Source organism: Mauremys mutica, chromosome 1 (genome assembly GCF_020497125.1).
Source record: "Mauremys mutica isolate MM-2020 ecotype Southern chromosome 1, ASM2049712v1, whole genome shotgun sequence".
NCBI lineage: Eukaryota > Metazoa > Chordata > Testudines > Geoemydidae > Mauremys > Mauremys mutica.
The window spans coordinates 242,598,033-242,620,079 of NC_059072.1; the positions used below are offsets into that span (position 1 = coordinate 242,598,033).

General features: G+C 41.4%; 1 protein-coding gene across 2 annotated transcripts in view; it reads left to right on the plus strand.

Moving 5' to 3' along the window:
• OCA2 (OCA2 melanosomal transmembrane protein) overlaps nucleotides 1-22,047 on the plus strand; it is a 313,888-nt gene that overhangs the window by 103,290 nt on the left and 188,551 nt on the right. For both annotated transcript variants that reach the window (XM_045005021.1, XM_045005030.1), the window contains exons 10-13: nucleotides 4,220-4,285; nucleotides 6,278-6,334; nucleotides 7,475-7,599; nucleotides 19,567-19,705. In XM_045005021.1, the coding sequence (XP_044860956.1) occupies nucleotides 4,220-4,285; nucleotides 6,278-6,334; nucleotides 7,475-7,599; nucleotides 19,567-19,705 (387 nt within the window). The remainder of the gene's footprint in view (nucleotides 1-4,219; nucleotides 4,286-6,277; nucleotides 6,335-7,474; nucleotides 7,600-19,566; nucleotides 19,706-22,047) is intronic.

Below are 22,047 nucleotides of genomic sequence, written 5' to 3' on the forward strand. Positions count from 1 at the left end.
TAATAATCTCTTATATCTTCAAAAGTACTGAGAGAATGAAGGTCTGACTGGAAGTATGAGTGACGTAAGAGACCATCTAGGCCATTAGGTTATGGAATGCATCCAGAATATACAGAAGATTAGAGGAGTTTGGCCATTTGTATCCCCCCAGAGGAAGGGGGTCCTGTAACTGCATTTCCAACAGTCATCTCCTCCTGATCCCATGTTTTTCATATTCTTGGAAGGATCTGTTCCTGTGGTTCAGTGACGTATATTGCCAGTAAGAGTTAGTGCTTCCCAGATAAAGAAAGGTCAGCCTGCCTATCTCTCAACTCTGATTGGACCATATTATTGGGCTATGAAGCTTGTAACATCTGATTTTCTTGGAAGCTCTCCAAGGCGGTGATGTTCAATGGAACAAACTAGAATCACAACCTTAAAGGTCTAGGTGCCCAAAATAAGGTGTGATCCTTTCTGGGCCATCACAACACCAAGAAGGGCTGCTGCTCCTCCTTCTTCCAGGAAGGAGGAGACCACTGTGATGGGCTGGATCACAGAAATCCCCCTGGGAGCTGCCAACTGCTGTGCCAAGACTACCTCTGCTCCTGTTTTCCCTGCCAGCTCAGGACTCCAGCACCCTGTCTTGCTGAGCCAGACACTCCTGTCTGCTCCAACAAAGACCCAGGGTCTGAATTCCTTGCCCCAAAGCTGCAGGTTTACCTGGAAGCAGCTCACAGAAGTGTGCTTGTCTTTAACACTCAGACGCCCAACTCCCAATGGGGTCTAAACCCAAATAAATCCATTTTACCGCGTATAAAGCTTATGCAGGGTAAACTCATAAATTGTTCGCCCTCTATAACATTGATAGAGAGATGCAGAGTTGTTTGCTCTGAGTTAATTAATAAGTAAAAGGTGATTTTTATTAAACACAGAAAGTAGGATTTAAGTGGTTCCAAGTAGTAACAGACAGAACAAAGTAAGTCACCATGCAAAATAAAATAAAATGCGCAAATCTATGTCTAATCAAACTGAATACAGATAATCTCACCCTCAGAGATGCTTCAGTAAGTTTTTTCTCAGATTGGACACCTTCCAGGCCTGGGTGCAATTCTTTCTCCTGGTACAGCTCTTGCTCCAGCTCAGGTGCAGGGCCGCCCAGAGGATTCTGGGGGCCCGGGGTCTTCGGCGGCGGGGGGCCCTTCCGTTCCGGGACCCGCCGCCAAAGTGCCCCGAAGACCCGCGGTGGGGCCCCCCCCCTGCCGCCGAATTACCGCCGAAGCGGGACCCGCTGCCGAAGTGCAGCCCGGTCTTCGGCGGTAATTTGGCGGTGGGGGGTCCCGGCGGGTCCCGGAATGGAAGGGCCCCTCACCGCCGAATTACCGCCAAAGACTGAGCTGAACTTCGGCGGCGGGTCCCGCTCCGTCTTCGGCGGTAATTCACCAGCGGGGGGTCCTTCCACCCCGGAGCGGAAGGACCCCCCGCCGGGGAAGACCGGGAGCGGAAGAAGCTCCTGCGCCCGGCCCCGCAAGAGTTTTCCGGGCCCCCCGAAGCGAGTGAAGGACCCCGCTCCAGGGGCCCCAAAAAACTCTGGTGGGGGCCCCTTTGGGGCCGGGGGCCTGGGGCAAATTGCCCCTCTTGCCCCCCCCTCTGGGCGGCCCTGCTCAGGTGGTAGCTAGGGGATTCTTCATGATGGTTCTCTTCCTCGTCTTTGTTCTGTTCTACCCCTTTATATATCTTTTGCATAAGCCGGGAATCCTTTGTCCCTCTCTGGGTTTCCACCCCCTCCTTCTCAATGGAAAGACACCAGGTTAAAGATGGATTCCAGTTCAGGTGACATGATCACATGTCATTGCAAGACTTCATTGCCCACTTGCCAGCACACACACATACAGGAAGACTTACAGGTAAAACACATCCATCTGCAGACAATTGTCCTGGTTAATGGGAGTCATCAAGATTCCAAACCACCATTAATGGCCCACACTTTGTATAATTACAATAGACCCTCAGAGTTATATTTCATATTTCTAGTTTCAGATACAAGAGTGGTACATTTTTACAAATAGGATGATCACACTCAGTAGATAATAATCTTTGTAATGATACCTTACAAGAGACCTTTTGCATGAAGCATATTCCAGTTACATTATATTCACTCATTATCAAATTTTTATAAAATCATATAGACTGCAACATCACAACCACGACAACAACATCTGACCAGCCAACTGCTCAAGGAAGCCCACCAGCCAATGAAAGATACTGAGACCAGAAATTACACCACCTGGTCCCTGTTCTGCAGTCTTGATGCTGATGCTCCAAAGATCAGCAAGCTAAAGAATCAATTTTTTTCTCTAAGGCTCTGTCTACACTAGCAGTTTTGTCAGTAAAACTTTTGCTGGACGGGGTGTGGAAAAAACACCCCCCTGACTGACATAAGTGTCACCGACAAAAGCGCTGGTGTGGATAACGAACGCTATGTCAGCTAGAGACGGTCTTCCACCAACGTAGCTACAACCGCTCATTGGCATAGAACGGCCACACGGGAGACCTTACAGTGGTCCAGTTGCAGTGGTACAGCTGTGCCTCTCTAAGGTCTGTAGTGTAGACATGGCCTAAGTAACCTTTTTCAGTTTTGTTCCCCTTTTTAATCTGTCTGGCAAGGATGCTTGGTACCTGTATTGATTTTTCTCCAAACATTTCAAAAGTATGAACAAGAGAGTGTGTATGTCAAAGAAATAGCGCGTGCTTATTCTAAATCTGCAGTAAATCCGAACTTAATTGCTTCATGTCCCATTGGGTTATAAAAGAGTATCTGCTCCCAAAAGGGAAATTATGGGTTGTTGATCACTTTGTATCAGAGAGAGGGAGATTAGGTAAGGAAAGAGTTAACTGTAGAAAGACAAGGTAGAAGTCATTCAGTAAGTGGCAACTTTAAGGAAGTCCGGTAACTGGTTCAAGAGCTTAAAAGCAGACTATGGCCTGGTCTACACTAAGAATGGGGGTCGAACTAGGGTACGCAAATTCAGCTACGTGAATAGCGTAGCTGAATTCGAACTACCCTAGTTCGAACTACGTACCCGTCCAGACGCCGCGGAACCGAACTCCGCGGCTCCAAGGTCGACTCTGCTAACTCCAGCTGCCGAGGTGGAGTACCGGAGTTCGAACTAGCGCTTCCGGAGTTCGAACTATCGCGTCTAGATCAGACGCGATAGTTCGAACTCCGGAAAGTCGAACTCACCACGTCGACCCGCGCGGTAAGTGTAGACTAGCCCTAAGACACCTTAAGTTTGTACAAAAATAGATCACGTGTTATATTAACTCCATGATTCAAGTCTTAACTGTTTTCATCCTATGATCTGGTCAGTTGATGATTCCATTCCATTATTGTCAAGTTGTTGATTTATTAGTTCAATTCCAATTGAAATTTTGATTTGACAATTGTGCTGTTCAATTCTTAAATAGTCTAGTGAAAGATGTAATAGTTTTAGTTAGATGTTTACTTAATTTCAGGTTTGCTTTTATTAATTTGTAATAAATCCCTTACAATCATAAAGCTGTTTTTTTTTCCAAAATAGCAAGAAGAGATCACAATACCCTCACCTGGGAAAAAAAAATAATGTCGTAAGGTACACCAGAGCTCCTTGGCTCTGTCTGAAAACTGATAGCTTTATCCCTCACATTTTTGTCATGTTCAGCTATATTAGGTTTCCCATGGAGCCTAAACAAACATATCTACTGGTTATACTGCCTTGGGGCCACCATAGATGATAACACTCCCTCAGTGGTGTTTACTCCTTTCAAATATTTTTATCTTCCCCCATGCTCCTTAATTGACAATTAGCAAAACTATATGTACTTGTTCTTTCAATCTTTGCACATATCCTTGTGACTACTCTTCTCTGAATTCCCTTCAATTTGTCCACAGGTGAAGGTGAATTGTCCTATTCTGTTAGCAGAAAGTGAAGTCTATAAACCAGTTTTTATTTATTTCTGTACAAGAGAAACAAACAAACTAAAAACCAAATGTTTGTGCTAGATAATGAGCCGTTCAGACTGTCAGCATTTTTCAGAGATAATAGAAAAGAGCCCCCTTTGGGTACATTGCAGAAACACTAATTAATTTCTATCACAGCTTATTTAAATAGTTCACCAATTAAGTGGAATTTGCAGTTCCATAGCTAATCACTAGTTAGGTGATCCACAGGATTAACAGATAATTGTATTGTTTGATTTGCAGAGACCAAGCATGGTCAAAGTGGTGGAGTGGATTGATTATGAAACCCTGGCGCTGTTGTTTGGAATGGTAAATAAAATGTAACTTTTGCTCTAAAAGTGCTGGAATAATTGTAGTCAATGTCTAAGCTTTTTCTTTTTCTTTGTTAACATCCTTTTAACTGAGAGATGCTATGTTGAAAATTTGGCTTCTTTAGAGTGTTTAAAAACTGGAGGCAGTCAAAAACGTAGAGAAAATGAGGCACTTTGGAAAATGTTGGTCTCGGTTTCTTCCCCTCATAAAACAGGGATGATAACTAAAACTGTATAAATGACGGAGTTTTTGGTTTGCTGAGTCAAGGTGGAATAACTTTTCTTTTATTGGACCAGCTTCTGTTGGTGTGAGAGAAACTTTTGAGCTTGCACAGAACTCTTCTTCAGGTCAGAAGAAGGTCAGAGCTCTTTTTCATGGCATTTTTTGGTTTGCTGGCAGCTCTGAAAAATTGAAGAAAAAAAAAAAAGATTTGATCCAAAATGAATAGGAAAATTGCACAAAAATATTGGTGAATTTGTCCCCAAAATAAGCATTTTAAAGGACAAGAGCTGGAGGAGGAGTTCTCCTAATATACTTTAGCCCAGAGTTTAGGGCACTCACCTTGGGTGTTGGAGAGACAGGTTCAATTCCCCTTTCTGCCTGATGTGAATAGGGTTTTGAAAATTGGGTGTTCCACATTGCAGGAAAACACCTTAGCCACTAGGCTTTGGGATATTCAGATGTGGGGCTCTCTCAATCTCTTATTTCTGCTGTTCTACTTTGTATAAATAATTAAATATACATAGGATTTAAACTTGTCTCCATCATTATAGGTAAGTGTTTTAACCACCAGTCTATAGAATCATTCTCACTCACTTTCCCTGGCCCGGTGACTATTCTCTGTATTATTAATGACAATGAATAGTCATTGGGACCAGGGGAAGAGAGTGAGAATGGCCCTATAGCTTGGGAGGATTTGAACCTTGATCTCAGAGCCATAACCATTGGGCTAAAAGTTAGAAGGAGAGCAGAAGGAGCCATCACTTCTGCCCCTGAAAAACATTTGTAAATTTGTGAGAAAGTCACAAATAGTTTTGGGTCAACCAAAACTGCTTTTTGGGGCAAATAAACTATTAATGAATTTTTTTTTTGCTGATCTCCAGTGATAATACACTTCCCATTGAAAGGATCTTTGAGATCTATAAATGAAAAAGCCTGCATACATGCCAACTGTTATCACCAAGACAAGATGGGTAATACCTTTAATTGGACCAACTTCTGTTGGTGAAAGAGACTAGCTTTGGAGAACGTTATCACTCTCATTCCACGTGTTAATTTTATTTACACTAAGCCTTCCTCAAACATATTCGACTAGAGAAAGTGATTTCCTTTGTCCTAATTAGTGTTCTGTTGTGAGTCTGAATGAGCAATTGGACAAAAGCATATACCTGGCTAGACTATAATAATATATCAGTTATTTGCCCAGCTTTACTCCTATTAATCTATGTTGTCCTTTTGTGACTGAAGTATGCTATGGTATCATAAATAGACAAAATCCACTGCCATCTACATCCATTGCCATTTATGAATTTTAATGACTTCCTGCATCCAGGCAATCTCCCTGAAATATGGAAAAATTTAAATCTTAGGGAGTTGATGTCTTCTGGACTCTACAGAGCACTGCTGAAGAAAATAATTGTAAACTAATAGCCACTTTTGATTAGTGAGAAGGTCAAAGATATTTGTAATGTGTGGTGCCTACAAAGTAATTAGGAATGAAGTTCACACCTGTAGAGAGGCCTGCACAAAGTCTATGCACCTCTTGCATCCTGAAATAAGACCACGGCCCTACTGTGCAGTTGTAAATTTTACCATAAATACAAGTAATAGAAATCTGACTTCTGATACCTAGCATCCTGATTTACTCTGATGTCCTCTCCAAAAACAGGAACAAAATTGTGGCAGAGATGCAGGACTCCTTGTTATAGCAACAAACCAAACCATTCACTTTTTTATGTGAATAATTCCATCCTTATTTCTTTTCTGTAGATGCTTTTAGTGGCCATATTTTCAGAAACTGGATTTTTTGATTACTGTGCAGTAAAGGTAGGTTTATTGTGACATCTTGCATTTAAATTCTTTATAGTGCTGTATTTATATTACTGCAGCACTCTTACATATTTATTGAATTAGTACAACTGCTGTTTAGTCAAACCTATTAGACTAAATCATACATTTAAAAACATTTATGTAAGGACAATTTACATTTGTCATACTACAAAGTATAGTGGTCAATTTATAATTCTTTAAGGAGCTAAGTGTTGAGGAAGCATTTCAAGAAATGATATTTTTATAAGTTAAGGCCACAGACCCTGATTCAGTAGGGTACTTAACCACATGAATAATTTTAAGCATGTGAGTAGTCCCATTAGGGTGACCAGATGTCCCGATTTTATAGGGACAGTCACTATATTTGGGGCTTTGTCTTATATAGGCACCTGTTACCCCCAGTCCCTTGTCCCAATTTTTCACATTTGCTGTCAGGTCACCCTAAGTCCCATTGACTTCCTATTCACTGTGTGCAACAGAGCTGGGCTCCATGCATACTCGTCTGTGTCCAGTCCAGAGGAGAGTAGAGAGGAGGTGTGGGTCAGACCACTGGGTTTATGTTTATATATGATTAACGGCCACAGACCTTTGTGTAGGGCTTGAACCAAAGACTCAGCTGTTCATCTATCTGAACAGATGGTAGCATGGGATGGCTTAGGCTGCACAGCCCATGGGTTGGGAGAATAAATTCAGTACTCAGTCGTCCCATTCATAGTTTCCTCTGTAAAGCTTGTTTACTTAGATTGTATTCAAGGCAGTAGATTTCCATATGACTATAAAAGGAGGAATGCAGGATTTGAAGTTAAAGCAAGAGAAAACAGGAAACCTGGATTCTCTTCTTGGTTCTGCCACAGATTCCCTGTGTTACCTTTAGCAAATCACTTACTCTTTCTGTACCTATTTCCTTAGCTGTAAAACTGAAATATTTTCCTACTTCCCTAGGGTAGTTTGTAGCTAAATTAATTAATGTTTGAAAATCATACTGAGATCCTTGGATGGCAGGCCCTAAAGAAGTGACTAGTATAACAAAATTTCCCCAGTCATTGTTGCACCATCTTTTATAAAGTTGTTCACTGGTCATTTCTGAAAATGAAGCTGATATGTTTTATGCCATTGCTATTTGTTTGGTTTTATTAGGCTTACCAACTGTCTAGAGGCAGAGTGTGGGCCATGATTATCATTCTGTGTCTTATTGCTGCAATTCTTTCTGCATTTTTGGACAACGTTACCACAATGCTTCTCTTTACTCCAGTAACCATAAGGTATTTTATGTTATGCCTTTGGCGTTAGTTGGTTATAGCTAACCATTGCTAGTTGGTGTGTGTCAAAATCATATTTGAGATGTTTGTTCAGCAGTGTGAATGGACCTTACAACCCCAAATGCTCTGACTGTAATTACTACCTAGAGCTACAACTTTTAAAGAGTTCTGCTTCCTTATTTTCATGCATCAGTTATGAGCACAAATCCAAGTACAGATTTAACTGTCTCTGCAATAAAGTAGGTACAGATGCAAATACTCTGAGTTGTGCCCACATTTGAATTGTAATTGCAAATTGTGCAACCCATTTCATTCTGGTTGCAAATTATTATAATTTGAGATAGACCTGTCTCATAGAGCTGGAAGGGACCTTGGAAGGTCATCAAGTCCAGCCCCTTGTCTTCACAAGCAGGATCAAGTGCTGATTTTGCCCCAGATGACCCTCTCAAGGATTGAACTCACAACCCTCAGTTTAGCAGGCCAATGCTCAAACCACTGAGCTATCCCTCCTGCTGGAATTTTTGAAAAACACCCAGCCCCCAAACCCTATTCCTTCATGTATAAACTAATATTCATGTATAATGGGTGATTTAAAGAAATTATAATCCCTGCTAATACTACTGGCAATTATTCTGTACTGAAGAACTCTTTTTGGAATAGAAGACTCTGAATTCTATCCTTATTGATCTCCATGAAGTAGATACAATCCCAGATTAATTTCATATTTCTAGATTAATCATAATTTTTTTATTAAAACAGTGACTTTAGTTACAGTAGCTTTCTGGAAACTGCATGTGATATGTAATTACATTTAGTTCATGTGATTATAAATCACTCTTTGTCCTGAATTTAACCTACATTCAACTTGGTAAATCCAGCTAACCCAGTTTAGTTAAAAATATTAACTTGGGTGGGGGAAGATGGTTTTAAATAGGGCATCGGGTGATGTAACACTTGCAGTTCGTATCATATTTACATGTATAGAATTGTATGAAGATATGTGGCCCATTAAAATGTAATTTACAGCAGGAAAGGTCTATTTTGCAAGTGGAATTTATTATAGGCTGGGAAACAGCTGGTGAATGAAAGCTCCATTTGTTTGCTGTATGATTGTTTTAAACAAATCACATCACTTTTGCTCAAACAATATTTTTATCACTAACAGTAGGTAAAAATGAGATGGTTAAACAAGCTTCTCCAATTATATTGCAGAATAATTGGAATTAAATTTTAATTGGTAATGGATTGAAATCCTAAAAGTCTACATATTTTGAAACACTGTTTACATGCAATACTACTGTAGTATTTATTCTGTTTTATACTAACAATTCTGTAACACTGGAAGTAAGGTAACATCAGCATATGAAAGAATCTTTTATTTCAATTGCTATCAGGTTTACTTCTAAACTAGCAAAATCACAATAATTTCCACTCTAATGGTTATTCTAAAAATATAAGGTTATTATGTATGGGTATATTTCTGAAAATGTCATGCTAGAGGTCATTCTTTTTATCCTGTTGTTGTTCTCCTTAGACCTTACCTATAATTTCCCAGTGCTATTTTACACTGTTATTACCATGGAGATGAAGCTAACAGAAAAGTCTACTGATTCCATGACAATGAGGATTCAGACTTTTATCAGTGAGGCATAAAATATGGTGTTCTGTTCTTGTCATATTTTGTGGTAAATTGTTTTTAGAAATAATTCAATAAACCTTCTGTAGCTATAACTTATTTTAAAACATATTTTGAATGTCAAGACACTTTATGATTTGCAGTGTTCTACCTGTTTATATGGGAAATTGAAAATCTTGGATAAGTGAACTATAACAGTTTAATCCTACAGTTCAGGTTAACACATTTTAACTATCCTTCACAGCTTTGATTTTATAGACGACAGTAAGCATTCTTTTTGCAAAGTTTATCTATGCCCCATCAAGAAAAAATAGTAAAGGACCATTAAAGTTGTACAGTTATGCACTCAGAAGTCAAGGAATGACTTGTGCAACTGCATTTCAATGCAGTCTTTAATTACATAATCTCACACTATTGCTCAAATAAAACATCGTAACTTTTTACCATACATTTTTTTCTGTGGAGTCAGGTACAGTGTAAATGAGTAATATCTTGAAATATTTTTATGCTTTTAAATGGACACTATTTTCATTGTGATAACATCTATTTTAACTTAGGTTTTTACATGAGAAGTTCTTTTCTTTCTCTGAAATGTAAATTTTAATAACATAGGGTTAGATTGAGTCGTAAACCCAGTTTTGTCTAAGGGCAGTGTGTAGCTGTACTGCCACCCTATCCCAGGAGAAGCCCTAGGAAGGAATTTTGACTGAAGCTCAATTTCTCCTCTGCTCCCATCTTGCTTACAGGGGGATGAATTTATTGTAGCCATTTATAGAATACAGCTTATTTCCCCACTTCACGCTGACTCATCTCCACTGGTCAGCATGGTTTTTGTTTGGTGGAGGGGTAAGGGAGAGAAGGAGCCAAGGTTCCACCCACTTAATTGCCTCCTTGACCTGATGGGTTTAGGAGTGGGTATTGGTTACTCAGACCCTGTGGCAGAGGCAGAGTGGTGCAGAGAGTGTTAACATAAGGGTGCAGGGAGGCTTTCTCCCCGTTGTCCTCCTTCCTGGCTGCATTAAGCTGTGTCATGTTGTGTTGTTAGTTGGCAGCCATGTGCTGTATATTTTCTTTGCAACCAGCACCACAGCCACATTTGGGTGCAATGCAGATGGTAAGGAAGTATTGCATATCTTTCCTTTACCTGTAGTTAGTCTTTGTCTCTTTAGTTTGTAAACTCTCTTTGGGACAGAGACTATGACATTCTGTGTGTCTGTACAGGACCTAGAGAGGAAGGATGATCCAGTGGTTAGGACTAAGGTGAGACAGGAGACCTTGGGTAAATTCTGTACTCTACCAGAGTCTTCCTCTGTTGCCTTACGGAAATCACTTAGTCTCGCTGTCCCTCAGTTTCCCATCTGTAAAATGGGGATAATAGCACTTCCCTACGTCACAGATGTCGAGGATAAATTCTTTAAAGATTATGAAGTACACAGATACTAGAGTAATGCAGGCTCATAGAAGTACCTTAGATAGATAAAATGAGGCTGCAGTCCATATTGTTGGAGTCTGTGGGCTCTATTGTAATCTAAATAATAAATAACAAATTGGTAAAATGAAATCCTCCCAGAGATAGGAGAAATTGTAATTTGTTCACAGCCTGTGTAGGTTTCTTGCCTGTGCCCCATGTTAGAGAGCTTTCCCTTCACCCCCTTCCCTGGTTCTTGTCACGCAGACAGAAAGCAGAAGACCGGAACTCTGAAGTGCAGGCAATGCAATGTTTATTGCGCTTTAGTTCCAAGCAAGCATATTCCAAAGCCCGTCAAACCAGTCAGGCTTATCTCTATACTCTGATAGAGTTTTCCCCTTCCCCTTCCCCTCCCCAAACTACAGTTTTATACGCCAGTAGAATCCTCTAGCTCCACACAGCGATGGAGCGTCTTCTTCCCACTGCTCTGTTTCCAGCTCTCACACTGCACAGCATTTACCCTGTTTCCCCCTTCCCAGTTCTGACACTGCAGAACCTTGCCTGTGTCCCTGTTCCTCATTCCCCCATTCCCAGTCCCCCATTCTCCCTTTACCATTCCCACTCCCATTCCCACTCCCACTCCTTCCTCTTAGCAGGCCCAAATATACCTGCAATGCACGTCCCTAGTCACACCCCTTATAACTTATGGTCATGTTCCGTTCTGGAGGGTCGTGAGTCGGGGTCTTCATCTCACCCCTTTTGTACCCCCATGGGAGGGGTAAGGAATGAGGTTGTGCTCTGGTCAGGGGCAGGCATTTCTCTGGTCCTTTAGTGTTTTACCTCCCCCACAAGCCCCCCTTGCCCCTCCTGACTGATTGCCTGACCTTGCTTTGAGATAAGGAGTTGAGGCAGTCTTTAAGTGTGCGCTCATATATTACACTCCCACCATACCCTGTAACACTTTTAGCTTCATCCCTTATCTCTTCCCATTGTACTAAAAGCCCCGTCTGGTTGTGGGAAATGCAAAACACAGCATCTTTGTCCTTTGTTCTTCACACATATTAGTATAGGATATAAGAGTATCAAAAAGTCAAACCCAAAATTCTGTCTCAGGCTGACAAACAAGCCTATATGCTAACACCCCAAAGAAGTGTTCTGAAAACATTATTGAATATCTTAAAATAAGTTTATGGAATAGACCCCTCAGGACATACAAAATTCTGGGAAGGACATTCATTTTCCATATATTAGTTTTACCCCACAAACTGAGGGTTAACAAACTCCACCTCTGCAAAATGTTAGCCATTTGGGCAATAATTGGTTCTATATTTATCTTAGGGATAGAATCATAGAATCGTAGAACTGGAAGGGACCTTGAGAGATCATCTAGTCCAGTCCCCTGCACTCCTGGCAGGAGTAAGTATTGTCTAAATCAGTGTTTCCCAAACTTGGGATGCCGCTTGTGTAGGGAAAGCCCCTGGTGGGCCGGGCTGGTTTGTTTACCTGCCGCATCCACAGTTCTGGCTGATCACGGCTCCCACTGGCCACGGTTCGCTGCTCCAGGCCAATGGGAGCTGCTGGAAGTGGCGGCCAGTACGTCCCTCAGCCCGCGCCACTTCCAGCAGCTCCCATTGGCCTGGGGCAGTGAACCACAGCCAGTGGGAGCCGCGATTGGCCGGACCTGTGGACGCAGCAGGTAAACAAACCAGCCCAGCCCGACAGGGGCTTTCCCTACACAAGTGGCGTCCCAAGTTTGGGAAACATTGGTCTAAACCATCCTGGACAGGTGTTTATCTAACCTGCTCTTTAACAGTCTCCAATGATTGAGATTGCATAACCTCCCTAGGCAATTTATTCCAGTGCTTAACCACCCTGACTGCTAGGAATTTTTTCCTAATATCCAACCTAAACCTCCCTTGCTGCAATTTAAGCCCATTGCTTCTTGTCCTATCCTTAGAGGTTAAGGAAAACATTTTTTCTTCCCCCTCCTTGTAACAATGTTTTATGTGCTTGAAAATTATGTCCCCTCTGTCTTCTCTTCTCCAGACTAAATAAACCCAATTTTTTCAATCTTCCCCTCATAGGTCATGGTTTCTAGACCATTAATCATTTTTTTTGCTCTCCTCTGGACTTTCTCCAATTTGTCCAGATCTTTCTTGAAGTGTGGCACCCAGAACTGGACACAATGCTCCAGTTGAGGCCTAATCAGCACGGAGTACAGTGTAAGAATTACTTCTCGTGTCTTGCTTACAACACTCCTGCTAATATGTCACAGAATGATGTTTGATTTTTTTTTGCAACAATGTTACACTGTTCACTCATATTTAGCTTGTGATCCACTATTACCACCTAGATCCTTTTCTGCAGTACTCATTCCTAGGCAGTCATTACTGCATTCTCTTGCAACCCCTCTCAGCTTGGTATCATGCACAAACTTTATAAGTGTACTCTTTATGTCATTAAGTAATTGATGAAAATATTGAACAGAACCGGACCCAGAACCGATCCCTGGGGAACTCCACTCAATCTGCCCTTCCAGCTTGACTGTGAACCACTGGGAATGGTTTTCCAACAAGTTATGCACCCACCTTATAGTAGCTACATCTAGGTTGTATTTCCCAAGTTTGTTCAGTATCAAAAGCCTTACTAAAGTCAAGATATACCACATCTACTGCTTCACCCCTCTCCACAAGGCTTGTTACCCTGTCAAAGAAAGCTAATAGGTTGGTTTGACATGATTTGTTCTTGTTCATGCTGCCTGTTACTTATCGCCTTATCTTCTAGGTGTCTGCAAATTTATTGCTTAATTATTGGATGTCCTGAATGTCTTTGGGAATCAGTATTCCTAAATATTTCATGTAAAAGGATTGCCATTGAAAGTCCCAATTTGAGAAAAGGCCTTTGTGGGCATATTTGTTAATTCCTAAAATTTCTGATTTACCCCCTATTAATTGTATATCCTGAGAGGAGTCCAACTTTATTAATAGTGATTAGTAGGTTAGGAATGGTAACCTTGGGCTTAAATATAAATACATCATCTGCATAGAGAATAATTTGGTGGTGATTTCCTCCTAGAACTGTAAAATAAACAGATAAACAAAACACATGCACTATTACATATACTACTAAGTATGTAAACAACAAGATATTTGACATTGAAGAACACTTTGTATGCATTTGACCGGACATACTTGGCAACGTCCTTGCCCATCCTCCCAGTGGAAGGACTTCCCCAACCTGTCTTTGGTTTGTTGACCCCAGAATGCCCACTGGGATGTCAGGGCCCAAGCTTAAGAGCTTGTCCCAGTACTTAGTTGGAACTACCAACTGTCTTTGAGGATGCTGGCCTTCCTGGTGTCCACCAGAAAGAATGTCCTTATATAAAAGTCCTTGTTTTAGAACAAACTGGAATTGGGTAGAAGAGCTGAGAGGCGGTGGGTTGCTGCGTGCCGCCGCCCAAGCTTTTTTAAGGCTGTCCTCGGCTTCCTGCTCTGTCTGGAACTGTTCCCTTGAGGCGGGAGACACCAGTTCCTCTGGGAGCGATGTAGGTGATGAGGTTGTTTCCGTTGACTGTGAACCGCTCTCTGCTGGTGCACAAGGTGATATTTCAGGCTCTGGCTGAGCCTCTTGGGTAGAGTTGTCTGCTGCTTCTGCCAGTTTAGGCCCGTTGGCGCCCTCTGGCGGTGGAGTTGCAAGCGCTGGCATCAGTGCTGGCGCTGGTTCTGCCGCTGGTTGCTTTTCCAGTTCCGGTCCTGGGACTGGATGTACTATGGCTGCTGTAGTTGTTGCCATGGGATCCGGTTCCACCACCTCTGTCTGGGTGTTTGGTAACACAGACCGGGTCTTGGTGGATGGCTCAGGAACAGGGATGGGAGTGCCTGCTTGTTCGGCCTGGCTGCGGGTGACCACTCCCCCCCTCTTGGCCAGCTGCACATGGTTGGCCAAGTCTTCCCCCAGTAGCATGGGGATGGAATAATTGTTATAGACAGCAAAAGTCCACTTTCCTGACCAGTCCTTGTACTGGTCTTCAGGGATGCTGTACCCATGGCAGGTCCTTTTAAAATTTTTTAAGAAGGCCTGAGTGTCCTCACCTGCCATGTAGGTGGGAAATTTCTTGGGATGGAGAACAGTGCCTGGAGAAGGACTGTTAGGGTTGGCTGGAACATGTGGGTTAGCTCTTGCTAATTCCAGGTCTTTGTCCCTTAACTTCATTTGTCTTCTGTGCTCAGCCTGTTTGGCTGCCTCTTTGGCTCTGTGGGTAGCTTTTTGTTTCTTCAGCTCCCACTTGTGGTTAGCCTGTGTGGCTTGTTGCTTTTTCATGTCTTTGTGCTTTTTGGTGCTGGCCACACCCCTCTGCAGTCCAGGAATTGGGTTGCTTGCTTCCCAATTCCTACCCTGTCTACTCGCGATTGAATAGAAAGAAACAAAAGCTTTTGATTTGCAAATGGTGTTTGCTGGCTTACAAGAAACTAGAAAATCTGGTTTGGTAACTTGTATTTAGCAATTCTAAGTACCTCACAGTAGGGGTCCTTCTAACAGCCTGTTAGAAAAACTTACACCTCTTTCCTAGCTGTTTTTAAGCGGACAGAAAGAAAAAAGAAAAGAAGAAAAAAAATCCCTTTCTAACACAGCCTGTTAGAAAACCTTATTTCCCTCAGCTAAACCCAGCTGAAAATCTGTTTTAAAAAAAAAACAAAAAACAATCTCCCTCTCCTTTTGAGCTGTGGTACTAATAAGCCCAGCTGACCGGCTGGTGCTACTTAGTACCTGCGAGAAAAGTCTAGTGAATTCTCTCAGGGATTTGTATTCCCTGGCTCCAGAGGATTTTAAAAGACACAGGGAAAAAAAAATCTGGCTTCAGGATCTGTCTCTCCTCACCAAACCTGTTTTCCCTGTTGGACGGGATGAGCTCCGAGGAGCACCTCCCCCCACCCAAGGAATCCTGATCACACAAAGGAGGGACACACCTCCTTGCAACCAGAGCTAAAAGTGTTTCTAGCTCTGACCTGTTAAAAACCTCTGGCTTGAGAATCGTTATCTCCCCAGCAAACCTGTGAGGGGCACTTCCCCCCACCTAAGGAATGCACACACCTCCTTTTCCTCCAAGGTGCTTTTCTATGCCACCCGAAAGAAAAACTGCTTTCAACAAAGCCTGCTGGAAAACTTAATTCCCTCCAGCCAACCTGGCTGAAACTGCTTCTAACAATACCAGTTAGAAAAGGAATACTTGTAAACTCCCTCTTCTCTCAGGTTGCTTTCCTGCTCTAGAAGAAGAGAATAGCTCCCTTCAGTGTAGCCCAGCTGAAAAAAACTCCTTGTAACAATGGGTTCGAAACTCCGCTGCCACCATGTCAAAGGTCTCACCCCCACTTGGAACTGTTGGGCTCCAATGTGGGGACCTGACTTGGTTTCCCTCTAAACTAAAATCCTAGTTTAGATCTAGTAAGCTGCCACCACTCAATCAGGAAATGTGGATTGAGACACAGTCCTTCCCCAAAATCCTAGGGGATTCCAAGAGCCCCAAATCCATGGAGTTCTTACACCCAGGAGAAACAAACCATTCCCCCTGCTTCCTCCCCCCTCCCTTTTCCTAGGAGAGAGATACCTGATTCAAACTGCTTGAATCAAACCCAGGAGGAACTGTCTCTTCCCCCCTCCCCTTCCCCTGAATTTCCACAAGAGAAGGAATTAACCAAGTCCAAAGAAAAGAAAAGAATTTATTAAAGAATAAAAAGAAAATACAGAATCTCTATGAGCCCAAGCTGGACACTCATAGGGTCTAAGCTTATCAATCTCTGGAGAGAATCCCCCTTCCCCTTTCTCAGTAAAAGCAATATCAGCAAACAGGAATAAAGTATTTCCTTTAGCAAACACACAATTGCAAATATAGAAATCACATCATAAGACTAATTCGCCTTTCTAATTAATACTCACTATTAATTAGTAGAAACTACTCCAGGAGAACTTGGAGACATGACTGTTCTCTCTTAGATCCAAAAAAAGTTACCCAGACAAACAAAGAAAACACAGACAAAAGCTTCCCTCCACAGAGATTTGAAAAAATCTCGTCTTTGATTGGTCCTCTGGTCAGGTGGTCACCAGGTACTGCATGTTAACCCTTTACAGGTAAAACAGACTTTAACCCTTAACTATCTGTTTATGACAGTCCCAATTTGAGAAAAGGCCTTTGTGGGCATATTTGTTAATTCCTAAAATTTCTGATTTACCCCCTATTAATTGTATATCCTGAGAGGAGTCCAACTTTATTAATAGTGATTAGTAGGTTAGGAATGGTAACCTTGGGCTTAAATATAAATACATCATCTGCATAGAGAATAATTTTGTGCTCGGTTTGGACCACCCTGATATCATGAATATGTTTTACTCTGATGGCAGCAGTCAAAGCTTCTAGAGCTAAATCAAACAGAAGAAGTGAAAGGGGGCAGCCTTGCCTCATACCTCTCTGAAATGGAAATGGGGTGGAAATAATACCACTGGTAACTACCCTCGAAGTTGGGTTAGTGTATAAAACCTTAATCCAAGCAATACATTCTTTATCAAACCCAAATTTTGCTAACACATGCAAAAGTTAATCACAGGCTATGCGGTCAAAAGCCTTTTTGGCATTTGAAGAAATGACAGCTAAGGGTTCCTCAGAATCTCTCAAAGTGGCAATAATATCAATCGGTGCAAATTATCTGAGCTATGTCTATTAAGAAGGAAGCCCACCTGATTTGTGTGTGAGGGAACTTGGTCCAATAGCATAGCAAGAGCTGAGTGTCACAATTGATTAAAGAAATTGGCCTGTAATTACTACATAGTTCAAGGTCTTTCCCAGGTTTAGGAATAACTGAAATTGCAGCTTCTCTTAGAGTAGGCAGGAGAGTTTGCTCTTTCTTGGCCTCATTGAACATATTCAAAAATATAGGTATTAAAGTTTCAGAGCACTTTTTGTGAAACTCAGTCGAGATCTGATCTGCACCAGGAGTCTTTCCAACCTTTATTTCTTTTATAGCTTGAGTCAGTTCCATGATTTCTAGGGGAGCATCTAATAGTCCCTTCTGTGAGTCAGAGAGCAGTGGCAGAGGCAATCCAATAAAACAGGCATCTTTACTGATTTGCTCTTCAGCTAAAAATAGTTTTGAATAAAACTGTTTACATTGTTTATTAATATCGGAATGTACTGTATATAATTTATTACTACTATTGTGAACAGCAGCAATCTTATTTCTGTTAGTCTTTTGCTTAAGTCTGCATGCAGCAGCTTGCCATCTTTCAACAGATTCCCAGTAGCTTTGCTTCAGACAGACTAAGGCAAACTCAGCCTGTTGGGACAGAAGCTTGTTGATTTCATATCTCAGATTGATGAAGATTCTGAGTTTCTCTGTGGAGGAGGCAGGAAGCATAGTGTATAGCCAAGGCCTTAATTTCCTTCACCAGAGTATAAACTGTGTTCTCTCCATTTTGTTTTAAAGATGGCATGAGAGATGATACAGCCTCTGATGAAGGCTTTAAAGCACAGGCGATGTGTGTGTGTGTGGGGGCACACTGGGTCACATGCCCCCCAGATTTCTGCCGGGCTGAGCACGGCTGAAGGGACGTGCCTGGGAAAGGCACCAGCAGTGAGTGCTCCCACTGGACAGAGGTGGTGCCCAGAGCAGGGAAGTGAGACTGGGCTGGCAGTGCAGATCTCCACCTGAGAGGGTACTGGAAAGCCTGCTGAGTGTGATTCACTTAAACACAAACAGCTTTGAACACATGCTTAAGTCCGTCCCTATTCAACAAATCACGTAAGCGTGTGCTTAAATGCCTTTGATTTCAAAGGCATGTCTACAATGAATCTGGGAGGTGTTATTATGAGCTCAGGTGAACAGATCTGTGGTAGCTCAGCTTGAGCTACAATGCTAAAAATAACAGCATGGGTGTTGGAGTACGGGTGGTGGCTCAGGCTTGCTGCCCAAGCTTCCACCCATAGGTGGCTAGCCTAAGATGGCACCAGTGCCACCATGTCCACACTGTTATTTTTAAGAGTACTACCTCAAGCTGAGCTGGCATGAGTCTGCCCACCTGTGCGGGGAATCACACCTCCCAGTTGCAGTGTTGCTGTACTTAAGTGCTTTGCTGAATTGGGGCCCAAGACTTTGATTCAGGAAAGCATTTAAGTACATGCAAGTCCATCTCTTTTCAGTTATGCACTTAGATGTATGCTTAACTTTAAGCACGAAATGGCTTAGCATATGCTTAAAGTCAAGCACATGTTTAAGGGCTTTCCTGAATAAGTACTTTAGTGAACAGACTATGCAAAATGTACTGTGTATGCACAGCATGATTTTTAATGGACCATAACTTGATAAACTCATTCTAGTGTTCTGAGATACTACTGCTCACTGAGGGCTATTTCTTTACAAATTGATTAATACCTATAAACAGCTATTCTGCTGGTAGTGAAGTTAAAAAATATATAAATTTTTTTAATAATGTGGCAAGTGTATTTTCTACTCTCCTTGTCCTAAAAAAATGTTGAATGCTCCAGCTCATACTTAAAAGGGGAGGAGAAAAAAAAAAAAAGAATGGGCAGAGACCAAACTTAGTAAATTCTAGCCGGAAAGGTAAATGTGTTAGAAAGTTATATACCACGGTGAAGCGTTGTTAAAATGGAAAGGCTCATGTAACTTTAACTATAATTCAACTGTTGTAATGATTTGCTACTTTTAACATTGTTTTTAAAATATGTATTTTGAATGCCGTAGCCATTGCAGTATATTGTAAAAATTTAAGTATTAATTATGAAAGGCCAAGTTTTAACCTTTGTTCAACAGTTTGGAATTTCTGACACAAGTGCTAAGTTTTTTATAAATCACTTAAGGTTTGAGGCAATTTAATCAAAGGTTAAGGAGCTGATTTAATTTTCTTATGTATACCGCAGGTTATGTGAGGTACTTAATCTTGATCCTAGACATGTGCTGATTGCAGAAGTTATCTTCACAAACATTGGAGGGGCTGCCACAGCTGTCGGGGATCCACCAAATGTGATTATTGTTTCAAAACAGGAAGTGAGGAAGGCGGTATGTATTGTAATCCATTGTATTACCTAAAAATAGGTGCAGATGTGGGTTTATTCAGTAAAAGAAGCTTTACTATATTTCAGTCAGCTCCGCTGTTGGATAATGCAAACTGAGACTGCTTTGTCAAGTGTGGGATCTGGCACAGAATTGCAAACCTCAGGTGTTGTCAATTATTGTATAGTTTTATTGAAGACCCAGAGAACAGGCGACCCCCACCAGCATAGGCCTCAGCTTGCTGCTAGCCCCTACCCAGAGTGCAATGACTTGAGAGGTTTTAACTTCCTACCCGAAGCTCCAGTATTAAGAATATATGTTTCATTTTGCTGGCTAAATGAGGTCAATGAGAAAAGTAATATGATCTATGGTGTACTGCACAGTAGGAGCTCCAGGCATCTGCTCTTGGAACTTCTTTGTTCACAGCCTCCCCTGGAACGCAGATGCCGTTTCCTTCCTTTGAGGGTGTGTAGAGCCCCTGCTCTCAGGCTTTTAGATTTTGGGAAGAGCGGAGAATCATGTGATTCTTCTACACCTCCCATTATAGCTCCCTTTGTTGAGAAGGAGAAGTCCCTCTGACTACCTCATTTGTTTTGTAAGTGGGGAGTCACAGCTCCTTAGCCCCACTTCATGATGCTCTTTTCTAACTCTCTCGCCTTCCTCTTTGGATGGGGAAAGATTACGTCTCTGCTCACTCTGATTACTACAGTCTTTTGGGAGGTGGGGAGACAGCTGTATTCTCAGCACGCTCACTCTCTCTCCCTCTCCCTCTCCCCCCACCCCCCAGGACCCTGGTGTTTTGAAACAATAGGATGAGGGTCGTCTCTTCAGTGGCTGAGGCTCCCATTGACTCTAGTTCTGCGATGAAGTAGGCGTCTGCGTGGGTGGATTGGTTGTTAATGACATTCATAGTGTCTGCATCCAGGGGATATGGCTCTAGGCTAGCCCTGGATGCAGACACTATGAATATCATTAACAACCATCCAACCCCACCCATGCATCATCACAGGACCAGAGCAATAGGGAGCTCAGATAGGGATTCTAAACAATATGAAAGGAACTATCCCTTCCAGAGCTCCCTCTGGGATGGAGTAGTTCTGCCTACAGTAACCTGCACTCTCTAGCCCATAGTTTATTTGGTAAAAAAAACCTCTAAAATGTGTACATGAAACTCTTTACTGTGGCCAAGCCTTATAAATCCAAAATAACTTTGCAAACATAAATAAAGAAATACCACATAGTATACTGCTTACAGTGTCAAAATAAACATTGCAGAGTAGAGAGGGAATTGTTAATAAAGCTCTAATTTTAAATTGGTTGTGTATAGCTCTTAATTATCAATTATGTCTGTTGCTATACCAATAAGGTCTGTTCTAATTAACTGGATTGTTCTTAAAGGGAATAACAATTTACATTTTGAGAAGCGTCTTTCAAAGCCATAGTATTTAATAGATGAAGTTTACCTTCAAAAACATCTGAAATGTATTAGTAGAAAATCACAGTCTAGTCAGATAACAACTTCAGAGAGCCTGTAATGTTCATGGTATTCATTGGGTGGTGACTGTGGTCATTAAACTACACATGTGCAATTATTCAGGCCGTCTACTGTAGATGAAAGTAATTTGTATCTTTCATAAACTGCATTTTCTCTTATATTCAGAGAGTCTATAAAAGTTTATCATTATAACTGAGGAAAACATTTAAGCAACCAAAATCAAGGACAATAATGTTGTATTCTTTTTTGGATAGTATTTTGATAAATTTAGAAAGACCCAGGTTTCTAAATGCCTTCTGTATGTGATATCTTAACAAATTCTGCATTTATGACTCCAGCTTAAACAAAAATATTGAAAAACCATTCAAATACTTTCACGTTTTGGATTGTTTTTAAATCTATATCATATTAATGAAATTAAGACAGAGTAAATTTAATGAGGGCAATCCTTCAAAGCCTTATGGGAGTAATCCTTATCCATTTTTTAGTCTAGTTGTCTTTACTAAAACTGCACTCAGCAGTCATAATTACTTATGTGAGTCAGGTGTATAGGATCAAGCCCAAGAATCTGCCTAAAAAGTTTAGAACTTGCATACTATATTTGTACCAAGTAAATGTGTTACCTTTTAATAAGTATTTTAATATAAACAATCCCCCAAAATAGTAATACTTTCATGTAATGTTCCTGAAACTTAATAGTAATACTTTCATGTAAGGTTACTGAAACTTTTAAAATTAATATTTTATTTCTATATTTTCCAAACAGCCCCTCCTTCCTCTGTTATCAGTAGCATGGACTGAGTGTTGTCACTGTAGAGACTTCTGAATTTTTCTCCTTGATATTTTCAATCAA